The sequence below is a fragment of the Notechis scutatus genome, chromosome 5 (genome assembly GCF_049901735.1).
Source record: "Notechis scutatus isolate UNSWTSFEM ecotype Mainland chromosome 5, rNotScu1.2, whole genome shotgun sequence".
NCBI lineage: Eukaryota > Metazoa > Chordata > Lepidosauria > Squamata > Elapidae > Notechis > Notechis scutatus.
In genome coordinates this window covers 34,452,741-34,471,491 of record NC_142013.1, presented here as the reverse complement: position 1 = coordinate 34,471,491, position 18,751 = coordinate 34,452,741, and the positions used below count along the sequence as shown (strand labels likewise).

Here is an 18,751-nt window from a genome sequence, read left to right as displayed (position 1 = left end):
CATAGCAGATGCCACACTTAATGGGGTCAAGTAGGCAACTAAGGCCATTGCGGCTTCAGTAGCTGCAAGGCGACTTGTTTGGCTCCACCACTGGCAGGCAGATCTGAAACATAAATGGAAACTGGCATCAGCTCCAGTTAAAGGGGACAAACTTTTCTGGGAGATCATTGAGCCATTACTGATTGAAACCAAGGACAAGAGGAAGGTCTTACCCAGGAAACTTGGTCAGGCAGATAAGCGACCGTCTCCATATACACGGCAAGAGCCCTTTCCTATCTCAGGGGGTGGCTTCAGCCACTCCTCATACACACAGAGACAGTACACACAGACCCCTACTATTCATCCAGATAGGTCAGGATTTAGAGATGGGGTGGACAACGGTCCCAGGGAAGGCACCCCTTCTGAAGTTCGACCGGCAGGGCATTCCGGCATACAAAGTGACAGCCGGAACAATGCGCCCATCGGCGGGAAGCCGGGCCTATTCACCGACCGATGGGTGTCGACTACAACGGACAAGTGGGTCCTAGACACATTAAGAAAAGGCCTAGTTCTGGAATTCATCTCCATACGCCCGAGCTCATTCAGAAGATACCCAACGCCAAGGGACAGAACCAAAAGGGTAATTATGGAAACAGCAGTTCAACATCTGCTGGACATTTGGGTGGTACAAGTGATACCAGAGAACGAACAGGGACAAGGGTTCTATTCAAACTTGTTTGTTGTGCAGAAGGCGTCGGGTGGGGTGGGGTGGAGACCAATTTTGGATCTCAAATTACTAAACAAGCACACAGTATACAGGAGATTCAAGATGCGGTCTCTGCAGGCTATACTAGGGAGCATACGGGAGGGGGATGTCCTGACATCAGTAGACCTCACAGAGGCTTATCTACACATACCGATTACCAGGAGGCATCAGAAGTTCCTGTGGTTTTGTTACACAGGGAGATACTACCAGTACAGGACTCTACCATTTGGCCTGCCCTCAGCACCGAGGACTTTCACCAAGGTCCTGGCAGCAGTAGCAGCCTTCCTCAGGACAAAGCCCATACGGGTCCAATGCTACTTAGATGACATATTAATACAGTCAAGGTCGACTCTAAGAGCACAGAGCGATCTAGAAACCATGATACAGACATTACAAGAGCATGGCTTTTCGGTGAATTTTGAAAAGAGTCACTTAGAACCGACCAGGCGATTACAACACTTAGGAGCTATAATAGACACCAACTCCTGCAAGGTTTACCTGTCACAGGAAAGGCAGGACAGCATAAGGTCATCAATAAATAAAGTGAGCACAGCTCCGGGGGTGTCCCTGGACTTGCTGTCACAAATACTAGGGAAAACAATATTGTGCATCTCGATAGTACCTTGGGCCAGGCTGCATGCAAGGACATTGCAGTGGTTCCTATTACCTTACCAGAGAGCAGGCAAGGGCAATACTCCTGGTTGAATGTGCCATTATGTTACCCGGCAATTGCAGTGATTGGCTTTCATAAGCTTTTGTGGTACATGTCTTGATCCATCTGCCTATGGTAGACGGTGAAACGCTTTGTCCCAACAAACTTGGTCTAAATGAAACGAAGGGCGGAACACATATCGGGAGTGAAAAAGTTCAGGCAGATTGGCTCAGCAGAACAATGGTTGACCACTCAAGAGTGGCACTCTACACCCGGACCTGTTCAGGGAACTGTCACACAGATTTGGGAGAGCAGCCCTGGATCTGTTTGTGATGCCAGCAAATGCACAACTCCCAAGATTCTACTCGAGATTCCCAACACAGGAGCGGAAGGAACCAATGCACTCCAAGGAGCATTGCCAAAGGGGCTGCTTTATGCATTTCCCCCACTCCCCTTGATACTAAAGGTAATCAAGAAAGTGATAGAAGAGGGGCGGAGGTCTTAATGGTAGCACCTCACTGGCCCAGGAGGTCTTGGTACGTGGATCTCGTAGATCTGTCAGTATCCAGACCATGGAGAATTCCCCAGACAAGGTAGAACTGAGTCAGGGAGCCATACAACACCTAGAGCCACAATGGCTGCACGCTGCGTTTACAGTGCTCAGACAAAGTAATACAGACACTCCAGGCATCCAGGAGACCATCAACCAACAGAATTATGATGCTACTTGGAGAACATTTGGAACCTAGTGTTCCAAGAAACAAATAGATCCAACCAGTGTTAGTTACTCAAGTGTTGGATTTTCTCAGGAAGGCCTGGAGAAGGGTTTAACCCTTAAGGGTTTAACACCTTAAGGAGACAGGTAGCAACGATAGCTTCAGTGTTGGGTTGCAGGACCTCAGAGTCCCTCTCACGACACCCCTAATCCGCCCGTTCATCAGGGAAACAACCAATCTAAAGCCACCAGTGATACACAGGTACCCTACTTGGGACTTGACAAGGGTGCAAGGGCGCTCATGACTGAGCCCTTTGAACTGCTGAGGTCAGTAGGACTACCTTCACTCACCCTTAAGGTGGCCTTCCTAATAGCCATTACATCAGCCAGAAGAATTTCAGAGTTGGCAGCATTATCCGTGAGGGAGGACCTCTGTATAGTTCACCTGAATAGGGTAGTATTAAGATTAGACCCCACCTTTATCCCAAAGATCAATCCTACGCTCCATAGAGCACAAGAATTAGTACTACCAGACTTCTGCCCGGAACCAGTCCATAGCCTAGAAAGGAAGTGGCACTCCTTAGATGTTAGGAGAGCTATATGCATTTATATTAAGAGAACAAGGCCCATTAGAAAAACGGAAGCATTGTTCGTTTCATTTAGACCAAGTTTGTTGGGACAAAGCGTTTCACCGTCTACCATAGGCAGATGGATCAAGACATGTACCACAAAAGCTTATGAAAGCCAATCACTGCAATTGCCGGGTAACATAATGGCACATTCAACCAGGAGTGCAGCCACATCAGTGGCATGGAACACATAGGCCTCGATTGAAGAGATCTGTAGGGCAGCAATGTGATCATCACCATCTCCATTCATCAGAAATTATAAACTGGACACATTTGCATCAGCGGAAGCATCCTTGGAAGAAGAGTGCTACAAAGATTTCACATGGAGATGGAGGCTCGGAACAAGGAGTTGGCCCACCCTCAGGACAATTAGCTTGGGTACGTCCCACGCTTTGGATTCTCCAACCCGTACAACTGAGAAAGAGCATTGGGCTTACCTGAAACGCATCTTCTAGTTGTACGGAGGAGAATCCAAATCCCACCCTTAGATAGTTAGTCCTGAGTTCAGAACGGTCAAGAACGAGCACCAAAGAACTCTCCAAGTCAATCATCAGCCTTCATCAAAAACTGACATGCACAGTGGAAAGGGGGCTGGACTAAACTTTGATTGACTCCGTCTTTAAGTGAGGAAGCAGGAGACAGCCCACGCTTTGGATTCTCCTCCCGTACAACTAGAAGATGCATTTCAGGTAACGTTCTTTTTCCCCCTGAATATCATGCCTTCTTTCCATTTTAAGACTGTTATTTCATTCTTTCCACAGTTTAAAATCAGAAGGGTAATGTGTTTATTTAGTTTTGTAATGGATATTTTTAAAAGGAACAAATATTTTAAAGAGATATTCCAACAATTCCCTTCATCGTAGCCTATTACTAAATAAAAGAGCTGTTTTGGCAAAGTGAGAAGGAAATAGCTAATTAATAATTCGGGAATGTGTATTTAATTTTCACCACACTAAATAAGTAAGGATGTTGTAATGAAACTTGCAGTTCATTTCTAGTTCAAATAATTGTTAGGTTCATACAGAACTGTCATAAAGGAACTAAACATCTAAATTTCAAGAAACTTTAAAGTTATTTTAGAATGATAATGAATTGCGGAGAGATGTCCATAATTGATGCCATTAAGAACTAACTGTATGCCTTAATCAAGGCAGACAAATAATAAATCCAAAACCCAAGTAATTAACAGAACAGTTATATTGAAAGAATACTGATCAAGGCCCAAATAAAGAATAACTAAAAATAATCAAACAATGGAAATCATATTTGTAAATGATTTATAACTTGCTTTAAATATAATATAGTTTATTGTCTTTTGAAGGCACAGGATTGAATTTATACACTACCAGAATTCCTGAGGTGCTATAAAGGTTCCCATCCTGGCCTCTGGTTGTGGGGATTGATTGACTTAGACTCAACATACAAATGTAAGACATATTCTGTCCTACATTTGTATATTAAACAGTCCCATTCAAGTCAAACATTGATTTCCCCCACAACCAGTAGGCCAGGGATGGGGAACCTTTTATGGCTCACTCAGGAATTCTGGGAGTTGAAGTCCATAAGTGATAAAAGAGCCAAGTTTCCCTACCCCTGCTCTAGTAGATTTATGTTGTATGTGGAAAAGGTTTAAGTTTTAAATAGGTTAATGGGCATCTGCACTAAACAGAGGAACATATTGTTGTTCCACCTATTTGGTGTTTTTTTTTTTGTTCAATGATGTGAATTTATAATCTAATTTTACATTATAAATTTATTGGTCATGTAAAAAAACCTACCACTGTGACATACTATCATCTTTTGGTACTCACCACCTTTCCTGATGCTTCCATTTTTTAGCATCTCTAACACATCTCTTAATTTCTTCATAACTTAAGGGCAGATATATTGTTACAAAAACCTTCATTTTTCCTGTTGTTCCTCTTTGGCAAACTCTTTTTCCTTCAGACTGAATGCAAATTAAGATAAATGCATAATTAGAGCCTTGCCATCTATGCTGCTGTATTTCCTCAATGCAAACACAGACTGTTGCTTTTTTGTCTTATTCTAAAATGTATAGAGCTCTAATCTTCTACATAATTAGGTGCTTGACCCTAATGTCCTCTAATGTAGGGTTTCTAATATTTACATTTTTGTATATGGACCTAATAAGTATTTTTGATGAAAGAGCTCAGGTGATGCATATATCAAAAAGTAACTATGGACAAAAAAATTTTTTTCAACGCTACTTCTGTTATTTGACATTACTATACCAACTTTTTACCTTTTTGTTTCAGGATAACAAAACATTTTAGATAATTGCAAATTAGTTACAGAAAAGAAGTGCTGAAAAATACTAATGCAGTATTTTAAAAGCAGACATTTATCTTTTCAGTTATTTAAATTTGTTGTCTTAACAGCTAGTAACAACTACAGTAAAACAGTGTCAATTATATTGTGTGAGAATTAGGTGCCACCTAGTGGTGATTTTATATTTATATTCTTAAAAAACAGACATATCTGTAAATATTTAATTAGCATAATTACCTAATTTTGTTTTAAAATAAAAATGCATCCCAAAATGTAACATTCATGTTCAAAACTTACTTATAGGACAATATGTACGTTTCCAATTCTAATCATTTTCAGCTTTGTTCTTTCTCTTGTGCCCAGCAATGTCAGCATTTCCCCATCCGATAGTATCCTTATGGACTATTGTTTAAATTATTAAAAATTTCCCTAACTCTTGTGTCTGGATGATGGTTTCAATACATATATAAAAAGCCTATGCCTTAATATTGAAAACAAATAAACAAAATATAAAATGATCAGGAAGCATATGATTCTTTGCTATTTATCAAAGTAATCTGTAGTTGTTTCAAGAGCTGCATTAAAATTAACGAACTGACTCATTAAAGCATTGTAACATTTTTCTATGTTGCATGAAACCCTGAAAAAAGATTTGATTAATAGCAGAAGTAAGCTCATGTAATGTTTGAAATGTGTATCCCTAGTCTTTTCCAAAGTATGCACTTATAAATGTATTTCTAAATTGATTTTACCCAAATAAAAACATTTAACTTGACACTTCAATTAAAGCAGCCTGTTGATTTCCAGATACCAGAAATCAGGGGTTCAAACTGGATTTCTTCAAGGGTCGGATCAGCATTTTAGTTCTCCTCTGTGAGCCAGGGGCAGAGGGTAGGTGGGACAGATGCCTCCTGAAGCACCCTGCCAGCTAAAACAGGGCACCGGGGGGGGGGGTCTGCGCACAGCCCCCTGCACCTTTTCGCCTCCATGGCATCCTGCAGCACTCTGCCAGTCGAAAACAGGCCGTATGGCCTATTTTTGGCTTTGTTTTTTGGCCTGTTTTTGGCCTGTTTTTCAGCCCATTTTGGGCTGGCAGGAGGCCATGGAGAGTGAAAATGAGGCATAGGAGATTACATGTGGCCTGTTTTAGCCGCCAGAGACACTGCGGGCCGATCCTTTGATATTTCCAGGCTGGCCCCGTGGGCCGGATTTAAGCACCCCTGCCATAAATTATTGTACAATTTCTAGCATTCAGAAAACCAGCAATAGCCTAATTGGTTAGGGTGATAATTACATCTTGACATATTTGGAAGAATCAAGGATGACTGAATGTCATGGAATCAAGGAAGGCTACATTATTTTATCCTGCTGTTATTACTTTATAACAATTGTAGATGATGAACATACATACTACTCCATCCTCTTCCTATTTTCCTCAAAACAGCCCTATGAGATGGGTTGAGCTGAGAGAGAGTAACTGGCCAAAGTCACCCAGCCAGCTTTCACACCTAATGCAGAGTTACAACTCAGTCTCCAGATTTTTAGGTCAACATCTTAACATCTGGGTATATTTGTATTTGTGTATGACCGTAAATAACAGAAATCTCATACAAATTGGAAGGAAAAAATTCTATATGCTAAAATGTATTATGAAAGTTTACTAATCTTAATTAATTAATTTCTTAAACAGAGATTGAAAACTTGAGATGCCAAGTTGCATGAAGCTGTAAAGTCCCTTTTTATGGTTCCTGATACTAACAGATTTGTTAAACCTGGTGGCCAGAGTTTGACCTTTTTTTAGTAGAAAACACTAAAAATTGTAATGTACTTAGTTTGAAAATAAAAAGAACGAATGTTTCAAATCCTACCTCCTCCAATACCTATAAAGGGAACATTTAAATACTATCATCACTTACCCTGCAATACATCATTTTCCACTTACAAAGGCCCTTGCTCTCCAGAAATGTTAATATATGCAAGGTTATAAAGATCTCCCAGACTTGTTCTATATAAATGTTAACATCTCATCATGCTAGAAATTTTACAAGATTAGTAAAACCACACACCCAAAACCACACACTCGCACATATACACACACAAATAAATGAACAAATGTGTGTAGTGTGTGTAGTTGCCAATTGTTAAATAGGTGAGCTTGCAAAAAGATTTTTGTATTATCTCACATGACATGTACTATATTTTATAACATAATATATAGGGTTTGTGGTAGCTCTACTTTGTTCTCTAATTTTAATTACTTCTATTTTAATTACTTGTATTTAGTTGAAGAACAGGATATAAGAGAATAGTATCAACCAATTTACTTTCAGAGACTCTAAATCTTAACAAAAAGAGAACTAAAATGATATCAGTATTTTTTTAAAAAAATCCATGCAAAAAGTGCATATACAGCAGACAATTCAACTGCAACAGCAGATGTTTGATATTAATAATAAGTCTGGGATAATATGCTATTAAATTCTCCAAGTGAATTCCCCTGTTAACTAGAAATGACAACCTAATAATAGTAACAATAGGGTCAGAAAGACTGAGTACTGCGAAAGACAGTAACAGTTGATATCCACCCACATCACATGATTGTCCCCAAAAGCATTTTTATGGGCAAATACTTGAATTCTATTTTGGAGCAAAACCAAGAATAAATAATACAGGCATGATATTCCCCTCTGAAAAAAAATCGGGCCGGCCAAAAGAGACCCCCACCGCGTGCCAGAAATCGCCCACCCGCCCGCCCCGCACCGCCCGCCGCTCGCACCGCCCGCCCGCCGCTCACGCCCGCCGCTCACACCGCCCGCCCGCCCACCGCTCGCACCGCCCGCCCACCCGATTCCCAAAAAAATCAGAATTCCGATTTTAATCGGAAAAATATCATGTCTGATAATAACATTTTAGAGGGATCAAAATAAATCTAAACAAAAAACCCTAATGCTTTAGGTTAAATATTTCATGTATTCTAAAAAGCATGGACAGTAAATTAAGTGATAATGCCTGAGTACACTACAATGCAGTATGGTCTGCATAAATCCAGACTGATTTATAAACCATGGTTCATGATTTAGTATCAAATCAAAATCAAATCATGTTCATTACAGTCAAAAACCAAAGAGCAGAACAAATAAAAACACTCAAAAAATATCCAGTAAAAAAATTATAGAATAAAATAATGACAGATAGAATCTATATTAAAATCACAATTTGGCATCCAATCTGTCAGTTGCACATGACCCAACTAAATTATAATATCAATCCTTAAACTGTGAGGCCCATAGTCATTAAATACTAAAATGCAAAAAAGTAGTAATACAAAAGGTTTTGCTTCATTAGTTGTGTAAAACAGCTATGGTGGATTAATCAGGTTTCTGATGAAACCCCAGTGCTGCTCTGCAGCCACCTGTGTTATAATCAGTCTATTCATCCTTAAGCAGACACTGGAGATAAAGAATCAGAATGACCAGGATACCTATTGATTATTGGGGATATGTTTTTTTCAAATATCTCTATAGAAAGAGCGTCGAAGGAGTATGTGTCCATTAGTCTCCACCTCTCCTGAGCCATAGGAACAGAGAGTCTTTTCAATCATTTTTTATATTTGCCATATAAGACAGCAGATGGAAGCGCATGGCACTGTGCGAACAAAAATAGTTTCTTGTAGTTTGCCGTCTCCAATTAGTTAAGATAACTGGCAGGAGTAACAACATATCTAATAGAATCTGGAGTCAAAAACAACATAGCTTTCCCTAAGTCTGCCCAGTTCATGATTTAGTATATGTGAACATCTGTCTTTAGTTTAATAAACTTATGATTACAGTATATAATTGCTTAGCACAATGTATGAGCCTATCCACTTCACATTTTTACATATTGTGTCTATGTACAATGTAATCCATGAAAGGTACTCAATGGCTTAGAGGTGCTGGAGATGGTCTTTGCTTAGGAGGTTCAAGTCCTAGCACTGCATTGTGGAATGAGCCCCGTTCACTTGCCTCTAGCTAACTTAGCAGTTCGAAAGCATGCCACATGCAAGTAGATAAATCAGTATCACTTTCGTGAGAAAATAACAGCATATGGTGTGGTAGTATGAATCCAGCTGGTGCCAGACCTTTGTCAATGTAACACCAAGTATGAGGCAATACCAGTGGAAAGAGAAGACCCAGATGACTGCTATAGAACACCATTAAACCTTTCTGAGTGTGGAACTAGTCTGCTCCCTGTGGTGCACTCTGGATAGTACACAAACGTGAATTGAATGTTGGCAATCAAACAAGTACTTTGTACCAATACTGTAGTTTCCTGGATAATGCAACATCTCCATACATTAAATAAATGTAACACATAGAAAATTAGTAACTTAATAAATGATTGTTCCCTTAGAGAGCAGGGCTGTCAAACTCACATCATCACATGACATATTACAACTTCTTTCCTCTTTGCTAAACTGGGCATGGGTCTCATGGAAAAAGAATTGGAGAACAAATTTGGAACTTTCTTATTATACATGTTGACAGCAGAAAGACTGTTATATGTGGAAAAATGGAAGGACACTTCGATTCCTAGCATGGAAGAATGGTTGCAGAAGTTGATGGAGTTGGCGGAAATGACTACTTTGATTAAAGAAAAGAACATAAGTACTTTTGTTTTCACATGGAAATAGCTTCTGAATTTCATGCTTGATGTGGAAAAGAATGTAACTCTGACTTCGGGTTTTACAGATTAGATTGATAGATCTTTATTGAAATGACTTATTTATACTATTAGGGAAAAGCAAGAAGCTGTGATTTGATATTAATGCCTTATTTTATTGTAACAGAGGTTGGAAGTCAATGCTTCTTTTTCTTTTTCCGCCATCTTTCCTCACTTCACTTCCACCTTTCCCCTCCCCCCTCCCCCTGTTCTTCTCTTTACTTTTATATTTTGTATTTTATAATACTATGTAACTTAAAAGTTTTGAAAAAAATTACAGCATTTCCTTTGTATTGGAGAGCATCTTACAGATGTTTTCACAAAATTCTTTAGTATAAATGGAGTTTATCAGTTATGTTTGACTTAGTAGAAAGCAAATTTAACTTTATCTTTGTTAGCTTAAAAAAGTTTTCCCTAAACCCAGGTAAATTACCCCAAATTAGGTAAAAAAAAATTCTTTGGATAAAAACACACATATTACCCAATCACAACAGGGACATTTAAATTGACTTTAAAAGTTTTATCTATATTGGGTAAAAAAAATAATCTGATATGCAGTTTTGGGTACTGAAGGAAAAGGTTTGAGAAGCACCATCTTAAAGGTATTGCTGCCTGTCATGAAGTTTAGTTTTCTAGTACTGAGTTGGCCCCCTGCCTAATACCCTATTTCATTTTTTCTTCAAAAGCTTAAGTTTGTAAGCAATGTACAGACAAATAGATGAAGTTAGAAAGTGGCAAAAACATATGAGGTGATATACACTTACTTTGTAACAAGTAAATATATTGACTTCTGTAACAGAACTTCATAAAAAAACAAATACATTTACCTTCCACTCATCCAGAACAGCAATGTACAGTAGTATCTGTGAAGGATTCCATGTGCTAAAGGGACTGAAGAGAGATCTCCAGTAAGCAAATGTACATTATTAGATCACTATTTCTTCTAGGTCCACCATGCATATCTCTTACATAAAATAACCTCCTATAAATATCTATTTGCAAGTAAATCCTAGTGATTCAATGGGTTGATTCCCATGTAAGAAGTAATAGGATATTACTTCAATCTCTTGAATTCTTCATCTAATATGTAGGCCACTTACATTCAACAGTTGAACACGTCTGCTTTGTAATTATGCATGCTTGTAAATATATATTAGAAAACAATAACCTTTCATCTGAAATTTTATTTATTACTGTTGAAAAAATGGTAAATTATAGTATATGTATCTTATAACAATGCTCATATAATGATATAGGTAGAAACAGCTGTTTATCTTGAAACATTAACAGATAAAAAAATAAGAAATTACATCTTGAATAAATATTCAACTATATAGTTTTTAAATTTTGCTTTTTCTCACAGAAAGTAGAATATAAAAAATTTGCTTGTTTATTGCAGCCTGATATACTGGGACAACTTATTTCAGAATTCCTGCTGAACATGGCTGATATGCTGTTGGCTGATAATTCTGAGAAATCCAATTTACTTGGTTGGTACCAATTTGCAAAAAGCTATACTAATATTCTAAAAAATATATATTTGGCTTGATTTAGAAACTTACATAATCTGCCTCAAGTTCACCATAGCAATATTATACTGAAGAAGGTATCACAATGAGTCTTTTATCTATTGCTGTCTAAAGAAATCTATTCAGCTAAACATACAGGAATCCTCACCACTTTGCACATTATGATCTAGAATATTTCAAGTTCAAGGTTCTAGAACACTGCCTTGCTTGTTTAAAGGGGAAATTAATGCTTCCTGTTTAAATGCATATCAAAACTTTGATAGTTTCTCCCCCTTTGAACTACTACTATATTTCACAATTCACCTTTTGTATTGTGATTAAAGTATCAGGCTAGAAACCGGGTAACCTGGAGTTCTAATCCAACCTTAAGCACAAAGCCAAGTGACTGTGGGCTGGTCATTCTCTCTCAGCCCTAGAAATCAGGCAATGGCAAAACACTTCTGAAATCTTGCTAAGGAAATTGCATGGACTTTTCCAGGCAGTCTCTGAAAGTTGGATACAGTCAAAGGGAAGAAAATCAAATATCACATAATCAAATATCACATATACATAACTTGCACCTACTAAGTTTCAAAACAGACATTACTCAATAGGTTCAAGTCTTTTTGCTGTCAACAATATCAGTAACAACGTAAACATTTTTATAGCAAGGGGGAAAAATTAAACATAAATTGTTTGTTTGTTTGTTTGTATGTATGTATGTATGTATGTATGGCATTCAGCTTTGTTCGGGTATTTTCCCACGTCATTGTAGTTGTGCTTTTAGTTGTAAGCTTTGCAGAATCTCATCTGCCATCATCAGGCTTCTGTATAGTGTACTGTACACTATACAGAAGCCTGATGATGGCAGATGAGATTCTGCCAAACGCTGCTACAACTTTAAAAGCACAACTACAATGACGTGGGAAAATACCCAACAAAGCTGAATGCCATACATGTAAGTACCCGCAAAACTTAAAAAAACAAATATATATATATACATATATACATACATATACATATATACATACATATACATATATATATATACATATATATACACATATATACATACATATACATACACATACATGCATATATGCATATATACATATATACATATATACATACATATACATATACATACATACATACATGCATATATATATATATATAATGGATGGTATTCAGCTTTGTTCGGGTATTTTCCCATGTCATTATTGGTGCTGACACACAGATGAACCCAGTACAGAAGCCTGATGATGGCAGATGAGATTCTGCCGAAACGTTGCTACAACTTTAAAAGCACAACTATAATGACGTGGGAAAATATCCGAACAAAGCTGAATACCATACATGTAAGTACCCGCGAAAACTTAAGAAAACAAATATGTATGTATGTATGTGTGTGTGTGTGTGTGTGTGTGTGTGTGTGTGTTATATATATATATATATATATATATATATATATATATATATATATATATATATATATATATATATAAACATAATTAAACATAAATTTTTGATATGTATGTATGTATGTATGTATGTATGTATGTATGTATGGTATTCAGCTTTGTTCGAGTATTTTCCCACGTCATTATAGTTGTGCTTCTAAAGTTGTAGCAACATTTAGGCAGAATCTCATCTGCCATCATCAGGCTTCTGTATTGGGTTCATCTGTGTATCAGGCTTTCACAGCCGGTTCTGTTTTAAATTTGGTGCTAGCCTACTGCTGTGCCAGAATGATTTTTTCTTCATCCTGATTGGTTGGGAGTCTAGGTCTGTGTTTATTGGTCTTGGAGTTTGCTGTGTTCTGCTTGATTGGTGTTTCTAATATCTTCCGTCTGTTTTGTAGCATTTTTTTTTGTCTTGATTTGCTGGCAACATTGTGTTTCCTGTATTGGAGGCTTTTAGTGCGGCTTCAGGTAAACGTATGGCTATCATTTATTAGGAAGCTAGGTTTCATCTGTGTGCCTGCTTGGGGTGTGTTTGAGCTGGAGATATCAGGGGGGTTCTGTTTGTGCCCAGGTGTTTGCTTGGCTTGTGGTGTGGAGATTTTTTTGTTTATGAGTGCAGGCTTCCAGATAATTGACAGTCTGATGGAGTCATCTCTTCTATTCATGCTTTCAATATCAGGACAGCCTTCGGCATTGACCAAAAAATAGCCAACATCCTAAGAAACCCCAAAGACAAGATCCAGCTAGAAAACCAAGGAGTTTATGAAATACCATGCAACAATTGTCCAGCCACATACATTGGACAAACCAACAGGAGAATAAATGCACGCATCGCGGAACACAAGAACGCAGTCAGAAAAGAAGAAAATACTTCCTCCCTTTTCCAGCACCTTAAAGCCACAGGACATGAAATTAATTTTGAGGGAACCAAATTAATCTCCAATACTGAACACTTCAACAAGAGAATAATCAGGGAAGCCATCGAAATAGAGAAACACCCCCATAACATGAATAAACGGGATAATACCTCTCACCTACCAGACATCTGGAAACTAGCCCTTATCAACAAACCAATCCCAGCCACGAAAACCAACACCAGACCCAAAACAACACATGACGCCACCAGCTATCTCTCTCACCAGACTCAGACTCAAACCCAAACCCACCCCACAGACGAAAGACAACCACCGTCCAGAAACCAGACCATGGCTGCATCACCAGCTGCCACACACCCCAACCCCCAAACCAAGAAAACGGACACATGCCATGAACACATATCCAGGCCTCAAACTCGGAGCCAAACCAAAACCCGGAACGTCACATCACAGCCACTCCTCATCACGGAACTCAGGAGGCTACACCACAAAACCTCAGGATGTTACAACACAGCCAACGACCCAGGAGATTACAGCACAAGACCCAGGATGTCACAACAATAGAACTCAGAAGGTCATCACACAGCCCATTACCCAGGTTGTTACAACATAGGAGGCTGATAGACAAACAGCCAATACCTCAGCCACACATGTTCTTATGAAAAAGCCAGCCAATCTGCAAACATCAACTCCATCAACCAATCAAGAAATGACAACACAGCCAACCTCCCCACCAAGATACCCTCAATCTTATATGGGAAAAGACCTGAACAGGCCAAGACCTGCACATATACATACATACATACATACATACATACATACATACATACATACATGCATACATACATACATACATACATACATACATACATACATACATATATTGTATTTTGTTGCTTGCTGTTTGGTACTGATGAAAGATTGATCACTCCGAAAAAATAGGTTACTGAATGTGAAAGGATATAGTTCGAGATTTGAGTGGCACGCCTATCTATGATATGACAAACCTAAGGTTAATAAAGATTTTCATGCTGTACTGAATGTTTGGAATAAACAGATTGACTTCCAAAATTTCGCTGACTGTCACCCAATAAACTTTTCAGAGGAAAAATGAAATTTACACAAATTTGGTTAACTTAAGCAGATTTATTGACTTTTTGAAGGAGACTTTAAATAAAAAACCAGGGAACAATTGGAACAGGAGGATATTAATTTTTAATTGTTTATGTTCAACAGTTAGAAAGATACAATTCTGATAAGAATTTTGGTTTTACAAATGAGAAAACTTAATTTGAACTGGATTAGTATACTATTGATGAGCATCTTGTTGCCAAGATGTATAAAGAGTTATTGAATATATAAGATCAATGTTAAAGATTTTATGACTAAATAGGTATTTTTTTTTGATAAAATATAATGCTGTCAGTGGGAGATTATATGGATGAAACGGAAATTCACTTTGAGTTATAATTTAAAGATAATTTTTACAAGATGATGTATGTTGATATGTGACACCTGATATATCATCATGAAGTATAATTGGTATGTTAAACATATGTTGGAAATGTAAATTCTCTGAAGGCACTTTTTCATCACCTTTGGTGGCTATATAAGAAGGCTAATAGTTATTGGGTTCTTTAATTCAGAGAATTCTTAGAGTAAATGTATCACTGAACTAGAGCTTTTTCTTTTAGGTTTAATGGGTAAGCAGATGGAAAAAAATGGGACTTTTTTAATATATATGATATCTCAACCATGCTAGACATTCAGATCATTATTATTAATAATTTATTATAAATAAATTAGGGTAGTTTTCTTGAGTAGGTATCTACAGAATTGGATTGGATTACAAAGCTGGCGCTTCACTAAAATTTAAACCTTTCTGTGGTTTCAGAGAATGAGTTAATCTCTTAATACTGTTAATAGTGACTTGCATGGGTGTCATTCTCTACCTCCTGCTAGTTTTCATTTTAATCAAGAATGACACCAGTCATTAGAGCAACATCATTCCATGCTGAAACGGATACATGACTTTCAGCTACTTGGACATTTTCAGCTACTGGAATTATCCAGGTCTCTAACCTTTAGTCATTTTTAAAAGAGAAAATTTAGTATCACTACCTATTTAGATTTATATTAATTAACATTAAATCAAATGCGTTGATTTGCATGATGAATTTGAACAAAAGAATAATAAAGTCACCTCATATATGGGAGAAATTAATAACACTATTTAAAACTCAATTGGCTATACAATGTAATTGAAAGAAGCGCTTTACAATCTATGAGTAGAACAATGGCTCAATCGCATTAAAACAGTAAAGTTCTTTGGGACACTTACATGGCTGCTTTGAAGATTATTTCTATTATGCAAAGACAATATTTCTGGTGGGATTACCAATGAAACAGTTATGCATGCACAAACATAAATACGTAGCCAGCAGCAGCCTCTGAAGCGGCTTTACCACCCTTCTGAAGTTGATGACAACTTTACTGCTTCAAGATGTAGTGCATAGTTCATATGAACAAAAATTGTGAAGAGCTTCTTTTGAATGCTTTGCAAATCCTTAGTAATTAATTCCCTCTTGGATTGCCACAGGTTGTTTTTCTTTCTCAATTAGTAACATTGTTAACAAATATTTGGATGGATTACCAATAAATATCACAATGAATATTTGAAAACACCACATTTTCCAATTTAAAAACCATTCCATAAAATTGTTTTCTGAATCACTGAATTACAAAGACCTTTTGAAAAGAATTATTGATTATGTGCATCAAGTCAGACATCTGGAAACTAGCCCTTATCAACAAATGAGCCCCAGCCACGAAAACCTGTTGACTCTTAGCGACTACTAAATTTTCTCCATGATAATCTGTCCCTAATTTAGTCTTTCAATGGTGCCTCCACTGACCCTGTAACAAGGAGAAGTTAGCTTGCTACTAACGGATTTTCTTACATTACTAAACAGCATTTTACAATTCAACAAGAAATCTTACTTTAAAATGTATAAATAAAAACAGTCACATAATTTTCTATTATTTTCAGATTTCCAGTCTACTGAGGTAACTGTTTTGGTAGTTCAATTGTTAGGTTAAACTGAATTTCCTTGTATGTGTATTTAAAATGTTACATAATACAGGCTGAAGATTTTATAAAATACATTCCAGGATTACTCTAGAAAGAAGGAACAGTTTCCTTATGAAAAGGATAACTGACTGAATGAACAACAGAAATAACAATATAGTTGCTGGTGATTATGTGCCATCAAGTTGGTGCTGACTGTCAGTGACCACATAGGATTTTCCAGAGTGATCAATCAAGGAGACAATATACTCTTCAGATGTTCTAAAATACATTCATTGCCACTGTAATTGATTTCACACACACACACACCCTTGCTGTTGGTTGTCTTTCTCTTTCATTCCATCTTTTCCAGCATTAGATCCTTCTCCACCTACCTAAGTTTTTGTATTATGTTCATAGTGGGATAATTTGAGCACGCAAGGGAACTATTGTTTGGGGACAGTTGTATAGGTGGTTTCTTTATATGTGAGGAAATTTTGGATTCTGGCTAAGAGGTCCTCAAACAGGCATTTCTCCAGGCAACAGAACAAACCATTTAATCAGTTGCCTGCCATAACAGAATTCTCTCTCCCAACAGTGACATATACTGTAGTTTGCAGATAATCTCTTTTTGTGTACAGTGAAGTTATTTTATCTGTATGAAGTTTTCAGCAAAAGAGAACAAGAGACCTCTGGTGGCCTAACATAATATTGGTGTCTACAAATATTTCCTTATTTTATAAAAATGGGTAAATAGCATACTGTGGATATTTTATGCATTTCTATTGATGTATATTTCGCACAAATAATTTTGTGCTTCATATTGGGAAGCACATTCCCTGATATCTTGTCATATTCCCTGATTTGGGAAGACTAAAAATCTATTAAGTAAACAACTATGTAGCATAGCTTATCAAAACTTTAGTGTGCTGATAGTTTTTCTATAATCTGCAAACTAACAAAGCGACTCTTTTGAAATATTTTCTGTTTTTAAAACTATGGCACGATATATAAATACAAAGTCCGCTCCCCAAATAAGTAGTAAATAAAAGGTATTAAAGGTAGGAAATAGAAAAGAAAAACTAAATATAATTTGCCAATACTATTCAATATCTTTTTACCAACCTGATTTTACCATGTCTATACACAAATTTATACTCTGTAACACTGATTATACTCACTCCTTGGGATTTCATCAACCTCACCTATCCAAACCTTTTTCAGTCTCCCCCTTTCAATAGATGCACTCTTTTTCTTTACAAATTTGTTTTCCAGTTTTAATGTTGTTCATTTCCTCTATCTGACCAAACCACTTCAACTGACTTCTTTCATACCAGTTATTCATTTTGAATACAATCAACATATATTCATCAGCCATTCATTCTTGATCCTATTTTTTATTTTAACACATATGCTTTTTAATCAACCAATTTCAACTGTAATCATCTTTTTTATTCTGACAAAATGAATACTCATGTCAGTATAATAAAGTACACAAAAGAATATACACAAATTTTCCTACTTTCAAATTCATGAAATGAAATGACAATGTCCATCAGTTTCTTGATGCTATAGTTGAGGCATGTGCTGATCAGTAGAGACAGTCTTTCTATGATTGGGAATGTTGCTCCTGAAATACCACCCTTTTCTTGTAGTCAAATCATGCCCGATCGAGATTAAGTCTGCAATCCCATCCACTGTATGTAACCCTCCACTCTGCAAAAGTTAGTACCACCAACACTGGATGGGGTTACAGAGTTAGGCACAGTACACTTTGATTCCCGCCAGTAACTTATCTAGCCTGTCTTAGATTCAACTTCTTAAAAATGGTGCAAAATTCTATAATTCTAATTGTAGCCTTATGGCAAACAAGATAATTAGGATATTGCTTATTTTGTTATTTTTAATCATAAAAGCTTTACCAGGGAGTAGTGTCAGTTTATCAGTAACAAGCGAAATCAGGCTTTAAAATTGTTGCTAGTGCTATGAAAGTAATTATTTCAAACATGGACCATTAGTTTCTGACCAGCTTTCATAAATACAGGAAAGTGATTTCAGCACTACACAGAAGAATGGGGTGGAGCAAGCAAAAAATGAGCAGAGGAAG

General features: G+C 37.1%; 1 protein-coding gene across 29 annotated transcripts in view; it reads right to left on the bottom strand.

The window, feature by feature from the left end:
• The window catches only part of BBX (BBX high mobility group box domain containing), a 119,286-nt gene that overhangs the window by 49,891 nt on the left and 50,644 nt on the right, over positions 1-18,751 (bottom strand). For 12 of the 29 annotated variants that reach the window (XM_026663959.2, XM_087966512.1, XM_087966524.1 and 9 more), the window contains one exon: positions 10,559-10,622. The exons of the other annotated variants lie outside the window; for them this stretch is intronic. In XM_026663959.2, coding sequence (XP_026519744.2) covers positions 10,559-10,622 — 64 coding nt within the window. The remainder of the gene's footprint in view (positions 1-10,558; positions 10,623-18,751) is intronic. 29 annotated transcript variants of the gene reach the window in all.